The sequence below is a fragment of the Lithobates pipiens genome, unplaced genomic scaffold (assembly GCF_037356315.1).
Source record: "Lithobates pipiens isolate NorthernLeopardFrog02 unplaced genomic scaffold, aLitPip1_a1.2 Scaffold_18, whole genome shotgun sequence".
Lineage (NCBI taxonomy): Eukaryota > Metazoa > Chordata > Amphibia > Anura > Ranidae > Lithobates > Lithobates pipiens.
In genome coordinates, this window is record NW_027507758.1 from 3,808,236 (window position 1) to 3,832,698 (window position 24,463).

The window sequence follows — 24,463 nt, forward strand, 5'->3', positions numbered from 1 at the left end:
GGGGTCTATTGTTACCAAGGGTTCTATAGTTTCTGGGGGGATTATTGTTTCTGGCTGCAGGGGATACATTTTACTGCCTTTATTGTTATCCACAAATTCAATGCAAATTACTTACCCTGTTTCCCCTAAAATAAGACCTAGCGTGATTGTCGGTGTTGGCTGCAATATAAGCCCTACCACCCAAATAAGCCCTACTCTGTTTCCTCAAAAATAAGCCCTACCCTGAAAAGAAGACCTACAAGGACTTTAACTAGGGCTTATTTGGGGGGTAGGGCTTTTATTGCAGCTATCACCGACAATCACACTAGGTCTTATTTTAGGGGAAACAGGGTAGCACCACAAAATGATACTTAGTTCTGTATTCTCTAAAAGAGATGGTATTGGGCAGTAGGTAGGCGGTGAAACCAAGGAACTGTACTCAGATGTGGGTAGGGGGTGGAGACAAGGGATGCTCAGAGATGGGTAGGGGGTGAATGCAAGGGGTGCTCAGAGGTGGGTAGGGAGTGGAGACAAGGGGTGCTCAGAGGTGGGTAGGGGGTGGAGACAAGGGGTGCTCAGAGGTGGGTAGGGGGTGAATACAAGGGGTGCTCAGAGGTGGCTAAGGGGTGGAGACAAGGGATGCTCAGAGATGGGTAGGGGGTGAATACAAGGGGTGCTCAGAGGTGGGTAGGGGGTGGAGACAAGGGATGCTCAGAGGTGGGTAGGGGGTGAATACAAGGGGTTCTTAGAGGTGGGTAGGGAGTGGAGACAAGGGTTGCTCAGAGGTGGGCATGGGGTGAAGACAAGGGTTGCTCAGAGGTGGGCATGGGGTGAAGACAAGGGGTGCTCAGAGGTGGGTAGGGGGTGGAGACAAGGGGTGCTCAGAGGTGGGTAGGGGGTGGAGACAAGGGGTGCTCAGAGGTGGGCAAGGGGTGAAGACAAAGGGTGCTCAGAGGTGGGTAGGAGGTGGAGACCAGGGGTGGTCAGAGGTGGGTAGGGGGTGGAGACAAGGGATTCTGAGAGGTGGGTAGGGGGTGAATACAAGGGGTGCTCAGAGGTGGGTAGGGGGTGGATACAAGGGATGCTCAGAGATGGGTAGGGGGTGAATACAAGGGGTGCTCAGAGGTGGGTAGGGGGTGGAGACAAGGGGTGCTCAGAGGTGGGTAGGGGGTGGAGACAAGGGATGCTCAGAGATGGGTAGGGGGTGAATACAAGGGGTGCTCAGAGGTGGGTAGGGAGTGGAGACCAGGGGTGCTCAGAGCTGGGTAGGGGGTGGAGACAAGGATGCTCAGAGGTGGGTAGGGGGTGGAGACAAGGGGTGCTCAGAGGTGGGCATTGGGTGAAGACAAAGGATGCTCAGAGGTGGGTAGGAGGTGGAGACCAGGGGTGGTCAGAGGTGGGTATGGGGTGGAGACAAGGGATTCTGAGAGGTGGGTAGGGGGTGGATACAAGGGGTGCTCAGAGGTGGGAAGGGGGTGGATACAAGGGGTGCTCAGAGGTGGGTAGGGGGTTTTGATTTCAGTGGCATAAAGGAGAAGGGCCACCAATATGGGTTACCGGGCCTCAATGGGTCAGCAGGAGGGCTCAGGCCTTGCTGCCTCCCACTTCATTCACAGGCTGCTCCGAAATTCTTTCCACTACAAAGTAAGAAGAAAGTGATTGGATGTGAGAGGAGGAGCAGGCATCCATCCACCCCCTCCCCACGTTCCTTCCAGTCTGAAAACAAAGGGGTGAAACAGAAAATGTCCATAAGTCTTTGCAAGGGGTAGTGCGAGAGCCAATGCTGGTGAGACAGGGGTGGGGGTGGGGAGTCACCACCTTACTACTCAGTTACGAGAGGTTTGGAGCCCCCAGAGGACCACGGCTGCCATCACATAGAGGGGGGAGGGGGGGTTACCTGTCAGGTAGGCTGAATGGAGCCCCATGATTTCAAATTGCGGCCCTGGATAGGTGCAAAAGAGAAGCAAAAGGAAAGAAAGCAAGTCTGTGGAGGTCTAACCTAAAGCCGAAATCCAGCTTTTTTTTTAAAGATACTAAAAAAAAAAAAAAAGTATGTATTTTAATTAGCAGTACTCACCTCCTACACGCAGCAGTACTGCCATCTGCATGCGCCTCCTCGGCACCTTGCTCTTCTTCCAGGTTGAATGACAGCCAGTGTCATTCAATGCCGTACTGCGAGCCCAGGATGTCATGGATACGGTACATCGGCCTGGATTCACAGTACTGATAAGGTGAACAGCGCTCACACGTCAATACATGAGTGGCCAGTGCTGTACAAAGTCCGCCCAACGGCGATACTGGGCAAAAAGAGGAAAGACCTGTGAGATCACCAGAATGGCCAGAAGATACAAGTAATTTAGGAATTAAAAAATTTGGGGGGAGAAGGTTGAGAGAACTGGAGGGGCAAGGGGTCAGGATATGGGGTCAGGAGATGAGTCATTGGATGGGGTCAGGAGATGAGTCATTGGAGGTGGTCAGGAGATGGGTCATTGGATGGGGTCAGGAGATGGGTCAGGAGATGGCTCAGGAGATACGGTCAGGAGATGGGGTCAGGAGATGGGGTCAGGAGATGGGTCATTGGATGGGGTCAGGAGATGGGGTCAGGAGATGGCTCAGGAGATGGGGTCAGGAGATGAGTCATTGGATGGGGTCAGGAGATGGAGTCAGCAGATGAGTCAGGAGATGGGTCATTGGATGGGGTCAGGAGATGTGGTCAGGAGATGGGTCATTGGATGGGGTCAGGAGATGGGTCATTGGATGGGGTCAGGAGATAGGGTCAGGAGATGAGTCAGGAGATGGGGTCAGCAGATGAGTCAGGAGATGGGGTCAGCAGATGAGTCAGGAGATGGGGTCAGCAGATGAGCCAGGAGATGGCTCATTGGATGGGGTTAGGAGATGGGTCATTGGATGGGGTCAGGAGATGGGGTCAGCAGATGAGTCAGGAGATGGGGTCAGGAGATGCGATAAGGAGATGGGGTCAGGAGATGCGATAAGGAGATGGGGTCAGGAGATGGTTCATTAGATGGGGTCAGGAGATGAGTCAGGAGATGGGGTCAGCAGATGAGTCAGGAGATGGGGTCAGGAGATGAGATAAGGAGATGGGGTCAGGAGATGCGATAAGGAGATGGGGACAGGAGATGGTTCATTAGATGGGGTCAGGAGATGAGTCAGGAGATGGGGTCAGCAGATGAAGCAGGAGATGGGGTCAGCAGATGAAGCAGGAGATGGGGTCAGCAGATGAAGCAGGAGATGGGGTCAGGAGATGCGATAAGGAGATGGGGTCAGGAGATGGTTCATTAGATGGGGTCAGGAGATGCAATAAGGAGGTGCAGTCAGGAGATGGGTTTTTAACAGAGCCTTTTCCGTGGCCATGCATGCGCATTCTCTGACCACACATTTGTGTGCACCTCAAAAAATGATCAAGATTCCCTTTAAACTAAAAACTAAATATTTTGTAAGTATGGTGGACTGTAGCTCATCTCTGAGGTGGGAATTTTTCTTTGTTCTATAATAAGAGCCACAAGCTGTCTCAAGCTAATGGAGGTCCGGGAAGTTTTCCCCGCATGCGATTCTGCCGATTTCAGTCCTCGGGAGATCCAGCCGCATTGACCTATCACCAGGGAGGGCAGCCCGCCTTAAACCGTCTAAAGGTTAATTCTTGGGAGGTGACGACAAACACGCCGGCCATAAAACCTGCTCCGGTAAACAAGCCATCGGCGGCCTCGTTCAGGACCAGCCCTGCTGTCAGCCGGCCAAGAACAGGTTGTTTTGGGTGTCGGGTATAATTATCAGGAACAAGTTTTCCAAGTCTCGGGACAAGTTCAAACAGCAACAGATAAAACAAAACACAACAACAACATGACAAGGAGGAGAGCGCCTGCCAATGGCTCTTCCTCCACCTTCACCGCAGCCACCAACCCACCACAAAAATTGAAGTGAAATAAATTATTGTTTAAATTTTTGGTGTGACCAATGAACTTGAAGATTTGTTTTATATACAGTATCTGACAAAAGTAAGTACACCTCTCAGTGACATTTGTGTAAATCTTTTCTTCTCTCTTTTCATGTGACAACACTGAAGAAATGACACTTGTCTACAATGTAAAGTAGTGAGTGTACAGCTTGTATAACAGTGTAAATTTCCTGTCCCTTCAAAATAACTCAACACACAGCCATTCATGTCTAAACCGCTGGCAACAAAAGTCAGTACACCCCTAAGTGAAAATGTCCAAATTGGGACCCAATTAGCCATTTTCCCTCCCCAGGTGTCATGTGACTCGTAAGTGTTACAAGGTCTCAGGTGTGAATGGGGAGCAGGTGTGTTAAATTTGGTGTTATCGCTCTCACTCTCTCATACTGGTCACTGGAAGCTCAACATGGCACCTCATGGCAAAGAACTCTCTGAAGATCTGAAAAAGAGAAGAATTGTCGCTCTACATAAAGACGGCCTAGGCTATAAGATGATTGCCAAGACCCTGAAACTGAGCTGCAGCACGGTGGCCAAGACCATACAACGCTATAAAAGATTTACACAAATGTGAGGGGTGTACTTACTTTTGTGAGATACTGACTGCCCTACACTGAAAAAACGGCGCTTCCAACTTTGGGGGTCTTGTCCCCCTCTTCGGGTTCTTCTTGCCGGGCCTCCGCTATCTTCTTATAGCTCTTTTTCTAGCGGTGGCCCGGTCTTCTGTCACCGCCTTCTCTTCTTCCGACTTTGGCGGTCTTGTCCCCCCCCCAAAATCCACTATGGTGAACACTAAAGAGCTGTCGAAGGACACCAGAAACAAAATTGTAGACCTGCACCAGGCTGGGAAGACTGAATCTGCAATAGGCAAGCAGCTTGGTGTGAAGAAATCAACTGTGGGAGCAATAATTAGAAAATGGAAGACATACAAGACCACCGATAATCTCCCTCCATCTGGGGCTCAACGCAAGATCTCACCCCGTGGGGTCAAAATGATCACAAGAATGGTGAGCAAAAATCTCAGAGCCACACGGGTGGGGGGGACCTAGTGAATGACCTGCAGAGAGCTGGGACCAACGTAACAAAGGCTACCATCAGTAACACACTACACCGCCGCCAGATCCTGCAGTGCCAGACGTGTCCCCCTGCTTAAGCCAGTACATGTCCGGGCCCGTCTGAGGTTTGCTAGAGAGCATTTGGATGATCCAGAAGAGGATTGGGAGAATGTCATATGGTCAGATGAAACCAAAGTAGAACTGTTTGGTAGAAACACAACTCGTCGTGTTTGGAGGAGAGAGAATGCCGAGTTGCAACCAAAGAACACCATACCTACTGTGAAGCATGGGGGTGGCAACATCACGCTTTGGGGCTGTTTCTCTGCAAAGGGAACAGGGCGACTGATCCGTCTATGTGAAAGAATGAATGGGGCCATGTATCGTGAGATTTTGAGCGCAAACCTCTTCCCATCAGCAAGGGCATTGAAGATGAAACGTGGCTGGGTCTTTCAGCATGACAATGACCCCAAACACACCGCCCGGGCAAGGAAGGAGCGGCTTCGTAAGAAGCATTTCAAGGTCCTGGAGTGGCCTAGCAAGTCTCCAGATCTCAACCCCATAGAAAACCTTTGGAGGGAGTTGAAAGTCCAAGTTGCCCAGAGAGAGCCCCAAAACAGCACTGCTCTAAAGGAGATCTGCATGGAGGACATGGAGGCCAACATACCAGCAACAGTGTGTGACAACCTTGTGAAGACCTCTGTGAAGGCCTCTGCGAAGACCTCTGCGAAGACCTCTGCGAAGGCCTCTGCGAAGGCCTCTGCGAAGGCCTCTGCGAAGACCTCTGCGAAGGCCTCTGCGAAGACCTCTGCGAAGACCTCTGCGAAGGCCTCTGCGAAGGCCTCTGCGAAGACCTCTGCGAAGGCCTCTGCGAAGACCTCTGCGAAGACCTCTGCGAAGGCCTCTGTGAAGATCTCTGTGAAGGCCTCTGTGAAGACCTCTGTGAAGATCTCTGTGAAGGCCTCTGTGAAGACCTCTGTGAAGATCTCTGTGAAGACCTCTGTGAAGGCCTCTGTGAAGGCCTCTGTGAAGATCTCTGTGAAGGCCTCTGTGAAGATCTCTGTGAAGGCCTCTGTGAAGGCCTCTGTGAAGGCCTCTGTGAAGACCTCTGTGAAGGCCTCTGTGAAGATCTCTGTGAAGACCTCTGTGAAGACCTCTGTGAAGACCTCTGTGAAGGCCTCTGTGAAGACCTCTGTGAAGGCCTCTGTGAAGATCTCTGTGACGACCTCTGTGAAGGCCTCTGTGAAGATCTCTGTGAAGGCCTCTGTGAAGGCCTCTGTGAAGACCTCTGTGAAGACCTCTGTGAAGACCTCTGTGAAGATCTCTGTGAAGGCCTCTGTGAAGACCTCTGTGAAGACCTCTGTGAAGACCTCTGTGAAGATCTCTGTGAAGATCTCTGTGAAGGCCTCTGTGAAGATCTCTGTGAAGACCTCTGTGAAGGCCTCTGTGAAGACCTCTGTGAAGATCTCTGTGAAGGCCTCTGTGAAGACCTCTGTGAAGACCTCTGTGAAGACCTCTGTGAAGACCTCTGTGAAGACCTCTGTGAAGGCCTCTGTGAAGACCTCTGTGAAGGCCTCTGTGAAGATCTCTGTGAAGGCCTCTGTGAAGACTTCTGTGAAGACCTCTGTGAAGATCTCTGTGAAGGCCTCTGTGAAGATCTCTGTGAAGACCTCTGTGAAGATCTCTGTGAAGACCTCTGTGAAGACCTCTGTGAAGGCCTCTGTGAAGATCTCTGTGAAGACCTCTGTGAAGATCTCTGTGAAGACCTCTGTGAAGACCTCTGTGAAGACCTCTGTGAAGGCCTCTGTGAAGACCTCTGTGAAGGCCTCTGTGAAGGCCTCTGTGAAGACCTCTGTGAAGATCTCTGTGAAGACCTCTGTGAAGACCTCTGTGAAGATCTCTGTGAAGACCTCTGTGAAGACCTCTGTGAAGATCTCTGTGAAGATCTCTGTGAAGGCCTCTGTGAAGACCTCTGTGAAGACCTCTGTGAAGACCTCTGTGAAGATCTCTGTGAAGACCTCTGTGAAGACCTCTGTGAAGATCTCTGTGAAGACCTCTGTGAAGACCTCTGTGAAGGCCTCTGTGAAGACCTCTGTGAAGATCTCTGTGAAGACCTCTGTGAAGGCCTCTGTGAAGATCTCTGTGAAGACCTCTGTGAAGGCCTCTGTGAAGACCTCTGTGAAGGCCTCTGTGAAGACCTCTGTGAAGACCTCTGTGAAGACCTCTGTGAAGATCTCTGTGAAGATCTCTGTGAAGACCTCTGTGAAGACCTCTGTGAAGACCTCTGTGAAGACCTCTGTGAAGATCTCTGTGAAGACCTCTGTGAAGACCTCTGTGAAGATCTCTGTGAAGACCTCTGTGAAGACCTCTGTGAAGATCTCTGTGAAGACCTCTGTGAAGGCCTCTGTGAAGACCTCTGTGAAGACCTCTGTGAAGACCTCTGTGAAGATCTCTGTGAAGACCTCTGTCATCGCCAACAAAGGATATATACCGGTAACAAAGTATTGAGATGAACTTTTATGACCAAATAATTATTTTCCACCATAATTTGCCAATAAATTCTTTCCATATCAGAGAATGTAATTAGATTTGTTTCCAGATGTCGTCTCTCATAGTTGAGGTGATCCCTATGATGAGCATTCCAGGCCTCTCTCATCTTCTTAAGTGGGAGAACTTGGACAATTGGTGGCCAACTAAATACTGTTTTGCCCCACTGTATGGCCACCATTCCTTAATCAGGATTTATATACAAATTGCAGGTTCTCCATCTCAGTGCTACATAGTTACATAGTTAGTAAGGTGGAATAAAGACACCAGTCCATCCAGATCATCCTCAGTGTCTACAATTGTCCCTACCCCTGTACATCGCACACTCACATCAGTCCCTACCCTCAAGGAGCCCACAATCCAAGGTCCCCATTCATATACCAGGGACAATTTTGGACAGAAGCCAATTTCCCTACCTGCATGTCTTTATAGTGTGGGAGGAAACCGGAGTACCCGGAGGAAACCCACACAGGCACAGGGAGAACATGCAAACTCCAGGCAGGTAGTGTTGTGGTTGGGATTTAGAACCAGCGACCGTCTTACTGCTAGGCGAGAGTGCTAACCACCACACCACTGTGCTGCCCACTACACCACTGTGCTATCCTTATGTCACCTGAAGAAAATACCGGGGCTATGGCAGCAATCTGCTATCTGCTGCCAGGACTCCGGTATTCTACGTCATATATAATGACGGCAGTTTGCGGGAAGTAGTTCATTTTTCCCCCCTCCTCCATAAGAACAACCTGTTCTGGTTGTGGGTGGTTGTGGGTGCGGAAAACAGGTACAATTTCTGCAACTACCCGCATGAGTGTGAACCTAGCCTACAGCAGAGCTCAACCTGAAAGAGGGAGAGGCAGCACAAGGAGCCAATCAGCAGTGCCGCAGTGCTTATTAAGGAGAACGCTGATAAGAAAGAGTCAGAGAGACGAGATCATCAGGCAGCTACTTCTTCTTTCAGTGGCCAATCACAGGCTGGGGGGTGGGGGGGTTTGGGGGGGCAAGAGCTAATACTGAACTGCAGAAGAGACAAATCAGGTCCCTGCTCTTCCAGGGCTGTGCTACGTGGCAGAGCTGTGTAAATCTCAGGACTGGATGGTCAGCAATGCATCTCCTGTACATGGATTTCCTCTGTGTATACAGCTGTGTGTCCGCATCCAGAAACAAAGAGTGCAGATTTCCTTTGGAAGAGGTTTAGATTCTCACGCCTGCAGCTGACAGTCCTACACTGAGCACCAGGAGGGGCCGGACTGAGCGGCGGGGGCGGGGGGGACGCGCACACAGCCGCCATTAGTGTCATGTGAACTGAGAAATTACGGGTGAAGGCTATCAGTGCAAAATGAAAAAAGATGTAATTAAGGCGATAATCCCGCAATCCTAAAGAGTTTGGAAGGGGATGTAATGCGCTATTAAGACTCCAAAATAGAAATGACAGAAAACTGTAATTATGGGGATTAGAGGAGCGAGACACGACTTGTACAAAGATTCTACATCTGCTTAGAGAAGCCACAGGAGAGCCGCGGCCCCCGGCCACCCCAACGTGGGCCACATCATAGTGAGGACCCGAGGAAAGCCACAGCCTCGTTCTATGCAACATAGGCGTATCAGTGGGAGGAATAGTGCCCCATCATTGGTGTCAGTGGGAGGAATAGTGCCCCATCATTGGTATCAGTGAGAGCAATAGTGCCCCATCATTGGTGTCAGTGGGAGGAATAGTGCCCCATCATTGGTATCAGTGGGAGGAATAGTGCCCCATCATTGGTGTCAGTGGGAGGAATAGTGCCCCATCATTGGTGTCAGTGGGAGGAATAGTGCCCCATCATTGGTGTCAGTGAGAGGAATAGTGCCCCATCATTGGTGTCAGTGGGAGGAATAGTGCCCCATCATTGGTGTCAGTGAGAGGAATAGTGCCCCATCATTGGTGTCAGTGGGAGGAATAGTGCCCCATCATTGGTATCAGTGGGAGGAATAGTGCCCCATCATTGGTATCAGTGGGAGGAATAGTGCCCCATCATTGGTGTCAGTGGGAGGAATAGTGTCCCATCATTTGTATCAGTGGGAGGAATAGTGCCCCATCATTGGTATCAGTGGGGGGAATAGTGCCCCATCATTGGTATCAGTGGGAGGAATAGTGCCCCATCATTGGTGTCAGTGGGAGGAATAGTGCCCCATCATTGGTGTCAGTGGGAGGAATAGTGTCCCATCATTGGTGTGAGTGGGAGGAATAGTGCCCCATCATTGGTATCAGTGGGAGGAATAGTGCCCCATCATTGGTGTCAGTGGGAGGAATAGTGCCCCATCATTGGTGTCAGTGAGAGGAATAGTGCCCCGTCATTGGTGTCAGTGGGAGGAATAGTGCCCCATCATTGGTGTCAGTGAGAGGAATAGTGCCCCGTCATTGGTATCAGTGGGAGGAACAGTGTCCCATCATTGGTATCAGTGGGAGGAATAGTGCCCCATCATTGGTATCAGTGGGAAGAATAGTGCCCCATCATTGGTGTCAGTGGGAGGAATAGTGCCCCATCATTGGTGTCAATGGGAGGAATAGTGCCCCATCATTGGTGTCAGTGGGAGGAATAGTGCCCCATCATTGGTGTCAGTGGGAGGAATAGTGCCCCATCATTGGTGTCAATGGGAGGAATAGTGCCCCATCATTGGTGTCAATGGGAGGAATAGTGCCCCATCATTGGTGTCAGTGGGAGGAATAGTGCCCCATCATTGGTGTCAATGGGAGGAATAGTGCCCCATCATTGGTGTCAATGGGAGGAATAGTGCCCCATCATTGGTGTCAGTGGGAGGAATAGTGCCCCATCATTGGTGTCAGTGGGAGGAATAGTGCCCCATCATTGGTGTCAGTGGGAGGAATAGTGCCCCATCATTGGTGTCAGTGGGAGGAATAGTGCCCCATCATTGGTGTCAGTGGGAGGAATAGTGCCCCATCATTGGTGTCAGTGGGAGGAATAGTGCCCCATCATTGGTGTCAGTGGGGGGAATAGTGCCCCATCATTGGTGTCAGTGGGGGGAATAGTGCCCCATCATTGGTGTCAGTAGAAGAATTAGTGCCACAAGGGTAAGATAAAGGCAACAAAGGGCTGAATTTGGCCCCGGGCTCGCAGCTTGGAGACCACCGCTGTAGACAAGGGGGTCTAGGATATCCGGAAAGACGGCAGCTTTAATCTGATGACCCATGACGGGTATAACTTCCTCTATACACTGTGCCAGGGAAATGGGCAATGGTGGATTGGCCATCTTTGATCATGAAGTGCAGCAGGTGTTTGGAATTCTCTTCTGCGGCACTTGTGGTCGGTATACGGTATATACTACACCAGGTTCCCATCCTTAGAGTGACTGGTGTGAGGAGCACACTGACAGCTCGCAGTGACATGAAGTATTTCAGAAATGCTTTCATGGATCTTGTTGGCAGAGCGGAAAATTCTGGTATTTAGCCGCCGCCGCCGCCGCCCATACGCTGACCTCTGACCTCCCTGCATCATCCAGTGTAACGCTACAACAGCCGAGTCCAGATCCAGGTAATGCAGATCGCCGGATTCATAACGTGTGCTGCCCCCGGCATCGCTCTACGCGTTTCCCCAGAAATAAAAAAGGCAACTTTATTACTATGTACAGCCCCCCCCCCCATTGCCCATTTTTTGGGCACACCCCATACAAATCACGCCAGCTCTGCGACCAATCTGACCTCAAATGCTCCTCCCAGGTTACACCCCCATATTTTACACATTATCAAATAAAAGAAGTGAATATTTGCTGCTAAACAGGACACCCTCCATCAGATTGCCTGTCCAAAATGTGCAGGAACCCTTCTCAGTGTGCAGAATGACCCTTCACAGTGTGCAGGAACCCTTCTCAGTGTGCAGAATGACCCTTCACAGTGTGCAGGAACCCTTCCCGAAAGAGTGCAGAATGACCCTTCACAGTGTGCAGGAACCCTTCCCGAAAGAGTGCAGAATGACCCTTCACATTGTGCAGGAACCCTTCCCGAAAGAGTGCAGAATGACCCTTCACATTGTGCAGGAACCCTTCCCGAAAGAGTGCAGAATGACCCTTCACGGTGTGCAGGAACCCTTCCCGAAAGAGTGCAGAATGACCCTTCACTTTGTGCAGGAACCCTTCCCGAAAGAGTGCAGAATGACCCTTCACATTGTGCAGGAACCCTTCCCGAAAGAGTGCAGAATGACCCTTCACGGTGTGCAGGAACCCTTCCCGAAAGAGTGCAGAATGACCCTCCACAGTGTGCAGGAACCCTTCCCAAAAGAGTGCAGAATGACCCTCCACAGTGTGCAGGAACCCTTCCCGAAAGAGTGCAGAATGACCCTTCACATTGTGCAGGAACCCTTCCCGAAAGAGTGCAGAATGACCCTTCACGGTGTGCAGGAACCCTTCCCGAAAGAGTGCAGAATGACCCTTCACATTGTGCAGGAACCCTTCCCGAAAGAGTGCAGAATGACCCTTCACATTGTGCAGGAACCCTTCCCGAAAGAGTGCAGAATGACCCTCTACAATGTGCAGGAACCCTTCCCGAAAGAGTGCAGAATGACCCTTCACATTGTGCAGGAACCCTTCCCGAAAGAGTGCAGAATGACCCTTCACAATGTGCAGGAACCCTTCCCGAAAGAGTGCAGAATGACCCTTCACATTGTGCAGGAACCCTTCCCGAAAGAGTGCAGAATGACCCTTCACATTGTGCAGGAACCCTTCCCGAAAGAGTGCAGAATGACCCTTCACAATGTGCAGGAACCCTTCCCGAAAGAGTGCAGAATGACCCTTCACAATGTGCAGGAACCCTTCCCGAAAGAGTGCAGAATGACCCTCCACAGTGTGCAGGAACCCTTCCCGAAAGAGTGCAGAATGACCCTTCACAATGTGCAGGAACCCTTCCCGAAAGAGTGCAGAATGACCCTCCACAATGTGCAGGAACCCTTCCCATCAGTGTTCATAAACCAGGAATCCTTCCTATCATTTTAAGGTAGACATGGCGAAGGCCTAAAAACATCTTTCCTGAAGCCTCCATATCTGGAAGTAGAGAGACAGTTGATGTGGTGAAGTTTTGCTCTTTCCACACATTGATGGTAATGAAGTGGTAAAACGCGTAAATAACATTCTCAGAAGCAATAATGCAATTTCTAGGTTGAGAAGTACAGTATGTTCCATGTGTTCTATATTCTCAGAGCATATACACACACTATATACCTATATATACACACTATATACCTATATACACACACTATATACCTATATTCACACTATATACCTATATACACACACTATATACCTATATTCACACTATATACCTATATACACACACTATATACCTATATTCACGCTATATACCTATATATCATACTATATACACACTATATACCTATATATCACACTATATACACACACTATATACCTATATACACACACTATATACCTATATACACACACTATATACCTATATACACACACTATACCTATATATCATGCTATATACCTATATATCATACTATATACCTATATACACACTATATACCTATATATCACACTATATACCTATATATACACACTATATACCTATATATCACACTATATACCTATATATACACACTATATACCTATATACACACACTATATACCTATATTCACACTATATACCTATATACACACACTATATACCTATATTCACACTATATACCTATATATCACGCTATATACCTATATATCACGCTATATACCTATATATCATACTATATACCTATATACACACTATATACCTATATATCACACTATATACCTATATACACACACGATATACCTATATATCACGCTATATACCTATATACACACACTATATACCTATATACACACTATATACCTATATATCACGCTATATACCTATATATCATACTATATACCTATATACACACTATATACATATATACACACTATATACCTATATATAATGCTATATACCTATATATCATACTATATACCTATATACACACTATATACACACTATATACACACTATATATCCACTATATACCTTACAGCCACCATCATAAATCACACAGCAGATCTTCCATGTCTCGGGAAATGTGGACGGAGGCACCGGAGCTGTCATTGGTGATATATGAGGAGTACAATCTCCGCGGGCCGCTCCTCGCCCATCACTGGCTCCTCTACTCCCCTCCCTCTGACTTCCAGAACTCTTCTATAAGTCCGGCTAGCTGAGCCGCTATCTAATCCAATACCCCTTCAAAATGTACCCAACAAAAAAAAAATGGTGAGCCGTGCTTTACCACCATACCCAATCCTGAGCGGTGAGGAACGCCAATGCTGAAGCCTCTGTAAGCCTTGTGATAGACTCCGTCTAAATGGAAAGTCCAAACCATGATGGAAATCTGCTATTGAATATCCATTTATTGAAACCAAAGGCTAAAATCCAGCCAATAGAAAACGTACGCGTTTCAGTCACTTAGGCTTTAGTCGTAGCAGCAACGACCAAGGCCTAAGAGCCGGTTCACACAGGGGCGACTCCGATCCGACCTCAGGTCGCCCCTAGTCGCCTCAGGTCGCCCCTAGTCGCCTCAGGTCAGACAACATGTAGAAATCAATGTAAGTGAATGAGAGCCGTCTTAATGCACACTACTGAAGTCACTCCGACTTCAGAAAAGGTTCCTGTACTACTTCAATCCGACTTGTAGGCGACCGGTACCCATTGATTTCAATGGAGGTCGCCTCCAAGTCGGATCTCCGTCTATACGGAGGCGACTCTCACAGAATTATCAGCTCTCGAGAGGGAAATCCACACCAAATTTATTATAAAAATTTGGCGTGGGTTCCCCCTCCGAGAGCATTCCAGGCCCTTAGGTCTGGTATGGATTCTAAGGGGAACCCCCTACGCTGGAAAAACGGCGTGGGGGTCCCCCCCAGATCCATACCAGACCCTTATCCGAGCATGCTACCCGGCCGGCCAGGAAAGGGGGTGGGGACGAGCGAGCGCCCCCCCCCCCCCCCCTGAGCCGTACCAGGCCGCGTGCCCTCAACATGGGGGGTGCCTTGGGGAAGGGTCTCATCGCTGTCTCTGCTCACAATGACAGGGAAGCGGGTGCTGCGACTTATATAGGGACATCGCCCGATGATGTCCCCGCCCATTATGATGTCACAGTCCCAGAGGATGCTTCCCGACAACCAACGGCCAGGGTTGTCGAGAAGAGGCTCTTGTCCTCATCAACATGGGGACAAGGTGCTTCGGGGTGGGGGGGCCGCGCAGCCCCCCCCTTCCCCAAGGCACCCCAAAGCACCTTGTCCCCATGTTGATGAGGACAAGGGCCTCTTCCTGACGTCCCCTCCCGCTCCTCCGGCATAACAGCTGAGCGGCTTTTAGCCGCATCGGTTGTTATAGCTGGAAAGCTAATCGCCCGCTCTGAAAAACGGTACCGGGATGATGCATGCGGGGGGTGGGCATAATCCCGGTATAACCCCCGGAAGCCGAGTATGCACATCTGCGTACGCTCGGCGGGAAAGGGGTCAATAGCAAAGTTTTCTATTTAGACCCCTGATAATTGTAAAAAAAATAAAATGGCAAACAAAAAAATAAACATAAAATAAAGAAATAAATAAACTACGGTCACCAGTGGTGGAACTACCAGGAACTACCACCAAAGTACCGCCACCGTGGAGAGAACGTGCAAAAGGGTCCCACAGTGTGAGTAAAGGGCCCCAGGATCAGTGGGAAAGACCCGGGGCAGAGGGGTCCACCATGGTTTCTTGCACCGGAGGGGGGGGGGGCTCTGAAGGTTCTAGGTATGTCTCTGATTAACCGAATAGCTCGCTCTGTTGCCACTGGTACAGGAAGTAGGGAAATCTTCCCAATGGGGAAGAAGTCAGGAAGCTAGGATTCAAGTTTTAAATACGATCGGTCTGACGTATTTGTTCCAGCTTGGTGAAATTATTCAGTTTTTTTTTTTAATAGATTCTGGGATCCTGTGCTACGGACTGACCAAGTCCGGTAACATGAAGTAAAGCAGGAAAAACGTGACCAGCGTGTGACCCTCTCCTCCCCTCCTCCTCTATATGTCCTCTGACCTCCAGGGTTAGTGCCAGGCCCCTCATAGGAATCCTCAATGAGGAATGTGTTAAGCAATGAACACCACGGACCCCTGATCGGTGAGGAGGAAACCCTCACCATGGAACTCGGGACGAACAGTAACACACGAGTGCCAAGTGGTAAGGAGGAGGCCGGTATATAGAAGGCATTGTGTTTATGGTGGAGATAAGAGAGAAGAGCGCTACATCAAAGGTTTTACAGTCCAGAAGTTTACATTTCATTCAATTCAGAAGAAGAAAGTCAAAGGCCTCTCAGAGGTTTGTACATGACCCTTCTCATCATGACTTGAGATGCTGTTTGGGATGGAAGATCGGCCGACTCGGGAGATTTTGGAGAGTTGAGGTGTAGAGACGGCTCCTTCTTCTGTTGGTTATGGAGCTGGTGAAGCCATCTTCAGAAGAAGGAACAATCTCTACACCCGAAACATCCACAGTCCTCCAAGTCTGCCAATCTTTCATCAAAAACAGAATTTCGCACCCTGATGAAGGACTTTACAAACCTCCGAAACACGTTGGGTTTCTTAATATTGGATTTTATAAAAATAAAAAAGTTTTGGACCCTAAAACCCTTGGCGTGGCATTCTTGTCTCATCTAAACTCCTTGATTTTACTCAAACTTTTCTGAAGACCCTTTTGGTACCTAAAAGCTGCATAAAAAGAGCTGCTCTGCTCTACAATATAGATTTCCATCCCACATTGTGAAATGCTGAGAAAAGTGGAAAGATAGCGCTGGACCCAGAGGATTATCTTACTGGTATTGTTATCTTAAGGTATCGATGTTGGTGGAAATCAGGGGTCTCCAAACTTTCTAAACAAATGGCCAGTTTACTGTCCTTCGGACTTAACAGGGGGGGGGGGGCAAACTGTAGCCACTACAAGTAGAAAAGGTCTTGACATCAGTGGGAATAAACAATGCCCCATCTTTGGTGTCAGTGGGAGGAATAGTGCCCCATCATTGGTGTCAGTGGGAGGAATAGTGCCCCATCATTGGTGTCAGTGGAAGGAATAGTGCCCCATCATTGGTGTCAGTGGAAGGAATAGTGCCCCATCATTGGTGTCAGTGGGGGGAATAGTGCCCCATCATTGGTATCAGTGGGGGGAATAGTGCCCCATCATTGGTATCAGTGGGAGGAATAGTGCCCCATCATTGGTGTCAGTGGGAGGAATAGTGCCCCATCATTGGTATCAGTGGGGGGAATAGTGCCCCATCATTGGTATCAGTGGGAGGAATAGTGCCCCATCATTGGTGTCAGTGGGAGGAATAGTGCCCCATCATTGGTATCAGTGGGGGGAATAGTGCCCCATCATTGGTATCAGTGGGAGGAATAGTGCCCCATCATTGGTGTCAGTGGGAAGAATAGTGCCCCATCATTGGTGTCAGTGGGAGGAATAGTGCCCCATCATTGGTATCAGTGGGGGGAATAGTGCCCCATCATTGGTATCAGTGGGAGGAATAGTGCCCCATCATTGGTGTCAGTGGGAGGAATAGTGCCCCATCATTGGTATCAGTGGGGGGAATAGTGCCCCATCATTGGTATCAGTGGGGGGAATAGTGCCCCATCATTGGTATCAGTGGGAGGAATAGTGCCCCATCATTGGTGTCAGTGGGAAGAATAGTGCCCCATCATTGGTATCAGTGGGAGGAATAGTGCCCCATCATTGGTATCAGTGGGAGGAATAGTGCCCAATTTTTGTTGTCAGCGGAAGGAATAGTGCCCCATCATTGGTGTCAGTGGGAAGAATAGTGCCCCATCATTGGTGTCAGTGGGAGGAATAGTGCCCCATCATTGGTATCAGTGGGGGGAATAGTGCCCCATCATTGGTATCAGTGGGAGGAATAGTGCCCCATCATTGGTATCAGTGGGGGGAATAGTGCCCCATCATTGGTATCAGTGGGAGGAATAGTGCCCCATCATTGGTGTCAGTGGGAAGAATAGTGCCCCATCATTGGTATCAGTGGGAGGAATAGTGCCCCATCATTGGTATCAGTGGGAGGAATAGTGCCCCATCATTGGTGTCAGTGGGAAGAATAGTGCCCCATCATTGGTATCAGTGGGAGGAATAGTGCCCCATCATTGGTATCAGTGGGAGGAATAGTGCCCCATCATTGGTGTCAGTGGGAAGAATAGTGCCCCATCATTGGTATCAGTGGGAGGAATAGTGCCCCATCATTGGTATCAGTGGGAGGAATAGTGCCCCATCATTGGTGTCAGTGGGAAGAATGGTGTCCCATCATTGGTATCAGTGGGAGGAATAGTGCCCCATCATTGGTGTCAGTGGAAGGAATAGTGCCCCATCATTGGTGTCAGTGGGAGGAAAAGGGCCCAATTTTTGTTGTCAGCGGAAGGAATAGTGCCCCATCATTGGTGTCAGTGGAAGGAATAGTGCCCCATCATTGGTGTCAGTGGGAGGAATAGTGCCCCATCATTGGTGTCAGTGGGAAGAATAGTGCCCCATCATTGGTATCAGTGGGAGGAATAGTGCCCCATCATTGGTATCAGTGGGAGGAATAGTCCCCCATCATTGGTGTCAGTGGGAAGAATGGTGCCCCATCATTGGTATCAGTGGGAGGAATAGTGCCCCATCATTGGTATCAGTGGGAGGAATAGTGCCCCATAATTGGTATCAGTGGGAGGAATAGTGCCCCATCATTGGTATCAGTGGGAGGAATAGTGCCCCATCATTGGTATGAGTGGGAGGAATAGTGCCCCATCATTGGTGTCAGTGGGAGGAATAGTGCCCCATCATTGGTATCAGTGGGAGGAATAGTGCCCCATCATTGGTGTCAGTGGGAGGAATAGTGCCCCATCATTGGTATCAGTGGGAGGAATAGTGCCCCATCATTGGTGTCAGTGAGAGGAATAGTGCCCCATCATTGGTATCAGTGGGAGGAATAGTGCCCCATCATTGGTGTCAGTGGGAGGAATAGTGCCCCATCATTGGTATCAGTGGGAGGAATAGTGCCCCATCATTGGTGTCAGTGGGAGGAATAGTGCCCCATCATTGGTATCAGTGGGAGGAATAGTGCCCCATCATTGGTGTCAGTGGGAGGAATAGTGCCCCATCATTGGTGTCAGTGGGAGGAATAGTGCCCCATCATTGGTATCAGTGGGAGGAATAGTGCCCCATCATTGGTGTCAGTGGGAGGAATAGTGTCCCATCATTGGTATCAGTGGGAGGAATAGTGCCCCATCATTGGCGTCAGTGGGAGTAATTGTGCCCCATCATTGGTATCAGTGGGAGGAATAGTGCCCCATCATTGGTATCAGTGGGAGGAATAGTGCCCCATCATTGGTGTCAGTGGGAGGAATAGTGCCCCATCATTGGTATCAGTGGGAGGAATAGTGCCCCATCATTGGCGTCAGTGGGAGTAATTGTGCCCCATCATTGGTGTCACTGAGCCCCATTGTTGGTGTCATTGGGAGGAACTGTGCCTCATTGTTGGTATCAGTGAATGAAAATAGTGCCCCAAGGTCCAGATCAAAGAAAGTAAAGCGGAGACCCCGTGGTGTAAATGATCTGGTTCCTGGGCAGGTGGCTTCTACACCCCGGAGGATCTCCACATTCTCCTTGGCTTGTAGTCAAATGTAACGGAGATTGAAATTGAAGCGTCACACCACTGGTAGGAGGACCGGATACAACTTTATTCAATGAAAAGTCAGGGGTACAATGGAAAAAAGTATCCAACATGTTTCAGGGGTCCAAACGCCCCCCTTCATCAGGGCTAGAAAGAACAGAAGATTTCCATATTAATCTGATATGGATACAATATCCCCTCCATGTGGTCGTAATTAAATCCAAATAATAAAATGTAAAGGGAGTGAGAAAATGATTACAGAAGAGTGAGAACACGAGTGCGATTCTCTCCTCTTTTTTTTTCTTCTTTAGTAAATCGCACTCGTCTTCTCACTCTTCTGTAATCACTTTGTCACTCCCTTTACATTTTATTATTTGGATTTAATTACGACCACATGGAGGGGATAACGTGCCCATATCAGATTGGTATAGAAATCTTCTCCTGCTCTTTCCAGCCCTGGTGTGAAGTGAAGGGAAGTCTCGCCATCGGGACACGGATGGAGGGGAAGCTCTGCGGGGGGGTTGTGGCCCTTCGCTGCTCTATCTAAACTGAAGAAAAAGTTTTGCCTGTAGTTCTACTTTATCTCCTATATAAAAAATGTGCAAAATCAGCAGATTCCCAGGAATTGGTGGCTGAAGTTTCATTTAAGTCTGCTTTTTTTTTTTTTCCTGTAAGACGTGAGCTTGACTCCGCCCACTTCTACCTCCTTCTTCTTATAGGTCCATTAATGTGATACGTGGCTTTGCATATATATTGTTGTTAGACCGCTTTAGGCACTTTGACCCCAGAAATAAATTTGGATACTTTTTCGGATTGTAACCCTGACTTTTATTCACTTGACTTCTGGAAGATTTACCCCCCCTTCCCCTTCATTACTAGGCCCATTTTAGTGATAAGGCACTGTGTTAATTTAACTGACGATTGTGCGGTCGTGCAACGTTGTATCGCCAAAAAAATATATATGTCCTTTTTTCCCCACTAATAGAGCTTTCTATTGGTGATATTTGACCGCCGCTGCTTTTTTATTTTATTTTGTTTGCTCTATAGACGAAAATATGATCGACAATGTTGAAAAAAATAAAATACATAATGTATATATATATATATATATATACACACAAAAAAAATATATATATGTATATATATATATATATATATGTATATATATATATACACAAAATATATATATATATATATTTTTTTTTTTTTACATTTCTACTCTTATGCTAGTAATGGCGGCGATCAGCGACTTCTAGTGGGGCTGTGATATTGCGGCGGACAGTCTGACACTGACTGACACTTTGTGGGAACCAGTGACACGAACACAGTGATCAGTGCTTAAAAAAAAAAAAAATGCACTGTCACTGTACTAATGACACTGGCTGCAAAGGGGTTAACATCAGGAGCGTTCAAAGGGTTACATGAGTGCCTAGCTGGTGTTCATGCGTTCATAGTGAGCTGCTTTTACTAAGACCCCTTTCACACTGAAGGTGTTTTTTTCAGGCATTTTTGCACTAAAAATAGGCCCTGAAAAGCGCCTGTAAACTGCCTCTTCTGCAGCCCCAGTGTGAATGTCCCTGTTCTGTCACATTGGGGCGGTGCGCTTGCAGGACAGGAAAAAAAAAAAGTGCTGCAAGCAGCATCTTTGGGGCGCTGCGGGAGCGGTGTATATAGCGCTCCCTACCCATTGAAATGAAGGGGCACCGCTGATGAAGTGCCTGCAAAGTGATTCAACAGCGGCGCTTTTCGGGCGCTATTAACCTTCTCCTAGGCCGATAGCGAGGGTTAAAGGCGCCCCCCCTAGCGGCTGAATACCGCCGCTATAACAGCTCTGCTTTACCACTAATGCCCCCAGCCCCCCACCGCAGTGTGAAAGGGGTCTTAGGGATGTGCTTTGCAGGGAAAGAAAATCCATCACATTCCTGCTGACAGACTAGAGCTCTGCATTGTTTACATAGGCAGAGCTCTGTTCTGTGTCTCTCCTAGATGATCAGCGGGTGACGGCAGACATCCATTGGCCGGCACCCGCTGATCGCCTTCTGCTGGCACTAATCACGGCAGAAGTGGCACGCGCCCCCCCTACCCGGAAGTGCGGAATCGCACACATATATATACATGATCCTGCACAGAACAGTCACCCTGTAGCAGTAAATCCGCTATGGGGCGGTCAGCAAATGGTTAACGAAATAAGGATGCCACTCTCAGCAGTGGTGTGGCGCTTCAATTTCAGTCCTCGTGGCATTGTGAAACGTGGCTTATCTGACAGGCAGTGCCAGCGGGAGAGCATGGCACCCGACTACCCCTCTGCGTTGTGCCCCCTGCACTAACCTGAGCCATTTGGTAAACTCTGACAACAAGAACCACCCCCCCCCCCCCCAACCCCCCATTGCTACACCGCACCACTCCCCCCACCCCTCCCCCCCGATTGGTACACCGCACCACTCCCCCCACCCCTCCCCCCCCGATTGGTACACAAAGCTTCCAGACTTCATGGGATCCTCGGAGACTACAAGAGCTGACCAATATGGAGGAGATAGGGGGCAGAGTCACACTTACTTGGCTCTCTTGGCCATCTCGTTCCCGTCCCAGCGGGGGCTGTAGGGGTAGTTCTTCTGGGCCTGGGAGTAGAGCTGCCCGCTGTTGGTGAAGTGATAGACGGACTGAAAGGTCAGGGTGGGCTGATCCCGAGGGAAGTACAGAGGAAGGTCAACTGCGAAGACACAGAGAGACATTTACGGGACACGTTATTACCAACCAAGAGACAACAAAAACATTGTTCAAAAACCACTTGACCCCCCTCCACCCCTCGACCCCCCTTCCCCCCACCCCTCGACCCCCCTTCCCCCCACCCCTTTTCTGGTACTTTTAGCTTGCATATAAAAAATCTGTACTTTTTGCTAGAAAATTACTTAGAACCCTCCCAAACATTATATATATATATTTAGCAGAAGCCTTAGAGAATAATATGGTGGGTGTTATTTTTTGTGTCATGCGGTATTTGCGCAGCAGTTTTTCAAACACATTTTTTGGGGAAAAAAATACACTTTTTTGAATTTTAATGCAAAAAAAAACCCCCCAAAAAAACACCACAATACAATGCCCAATTGTTTAGTAAAATATAAAAGATGTTACGCCGAGTAAATAGATACCCAACATGTCACGCTTTAAAATTGCGCCCGCTCGAGGAGTGGCGACTAAATATGTAAATTTTACTATGGTGACGCTTTAAAGGCCTTCACAGGTCACCACTTTTGATGTACAGAGAAGGTCGGCTGCTAGAATTACCGACCATGATCCGACGTTCGGGATGATACCTCACACGTGTGGGAGGGATCGCCGCTTGTGTGCGTGCGTTTACAATTGCGCATTAGGATGGGAGGGCACTTACATTTTATTTATTTATTACTTTGACACTGTCCCTTTTAATCTTTATTTGTTTTGTTATCACAGGGAATATACAGTGCCTCACAAAAGTAAGTACACCCCTCAGTCACTTTTGTTTTTTCTTCATATATTTTGGCCACAATTTATACTGCCACGTTTCTTTGGTAAAAAAAACAAAAACAAAACCAAATTAGTGGATATTATTTGGTCTGTGTGAAAGTTAGAGAGTCTACAAGTTGTGGTGCCAATCATAATAAATTGATCCCACCTGACGGCCTATCTGAATTCTTGCGACCCGAGCAAGCCAGGAAAGTAAAAATACCCCCCAAATTACCCCTTTTTGGAAAGTAGACATTCCAAGGTATTTAGTAAGAGGCATGGTGAGATTTTTGGTGTTGGAATTTTTTCCCAAAATTCTTTGCAAAATGAAGATTTTTTTTTATTTCCACAAAAATAAAAAAATTGGCATTGTAATAGGTTATTTCTCTCACATGGCATGTGTATACCACAAATGACACCCCCAAAAAAATTCTGCTACTCCTCCTGAGTATTACGACGAATTGGGACTTTTCCACAGCCTAGCCACATAGAGAGGCCCAACATGCAGGGAGCGCCTTCACGTGTTTCCACAGCCTGGCCACATAGAGAGGCCCAACATGCAGGGAGCACCTTCACGTGTTTTCACAGCCTGGCCACATAGAGAGGCCCAACATGCAGGGAGCACCTTCACGTGCTTTCACAGCCTGGCCACATAGAGAGGCCCAACATGCAGGGAGCACCTACACGTGTTTCCACAGCCTGGCCACATAGAGAGGCCCAACATGCAGGGAGCATCTTCACGTGTTTCCACAGCCTGGCCACATAGAGAGGCCCAACATGCAGGGAGCACCTTCACGTGTTTCCACAGCCTGGCCACATAGAGAGGCCCAACATGCAGGGAGCACCTTCACGTGTTTTCACAGCCTGGTCACATAGAGAGGCCCAACATGCAGGGAGCACCTTCACGTGTTTCCACAGCCTAGCCACATAGAGAGGCCCAACATGCAGGGAGCACCTTCACGTGTTTCCACAGCCTGGCCACATAGAGAGGCCCAACATGCAGGGAGCACCTTCACGTGTTTTTACAACCTGGCCACATAGAGAGGCCCAACATGCAGGGAGCGCCGTCATGTGTTCTGGGAGCATAAATTACACATCTAACTCATTGACTACCTATTACACTTTTGAAGGCCCTGGAGCACCAGGACAACGACACATGACACTGATGTGGCACTGAAGACAGATGGCACTAATACGTGGCACTGATGACACGTGATGACACGTGACATTAATAACAGATGGCATATGTCACTGACAGGTGGCACTGACGACACGTGACACTGATAACAGATGGCACTGGGGACAGGTGGCAGTGGAGACAGGTGACACTAATAGGTGGAACTAGGGACAGATGGCACTGATAGGTGGCACTGGGGACAGGTGGGCATGTGTGTGGCACTGTGTTATGTTCAAACACTTACGCTGCAGGTCCCTCTCCCTCCTCACATGCGATCTCTGTGTGAGGAGGGAGAGCCAGCAATGAGAGATGATCTCCTATGTTTACATAGGAGATCATCTCTCATTGGACACTCCGATCGAGTGCTAAATGGCTGCTGTGATTGGCCATTTAGCACGATCTGCGATTGGCCGTGTCCAAGGAACATGGCCAACACAGATTTTCCCCGATGCGCGCACGCGGCGGGAAGCAGGGAGGAAGTAAACAAGAGGATGTCCAGGGACGCCCTCCCAGCAATTGAGCGCAGCACTGTAGCCGTCTTTCGGCTATAGCGACCGGGACATAGTGGTTAAT

General features: G+C 48.8%; 1 protein-coding gene across 4 annotated transcripts in view; it reads right to left on the reverse strand.

Moving 5' to 3' along the window:
* LOC143986952 (BRISC and BRCA1-A complex member 2) overlaps positions 1-24,463 on the reverse strand; it is a 344,474-nt gene that overhangs the window by 18,048 nt on the left and 301,963 nt on the right. For all 4 annotated transcript variants that reach the window (XM_077485366.1, XM_077485368.1, XM_077485367.1 and 1 more), the window contains exon 11: positions 21,787-21,940. In XM_077485366.1, the coding sequence (XP_077341492.1) occupies positions 21,787-21,940 (154 nt within the window). The remainder of the gene's footprint in view (positions 1-21,786; positions 21,941-24,463) is intronic.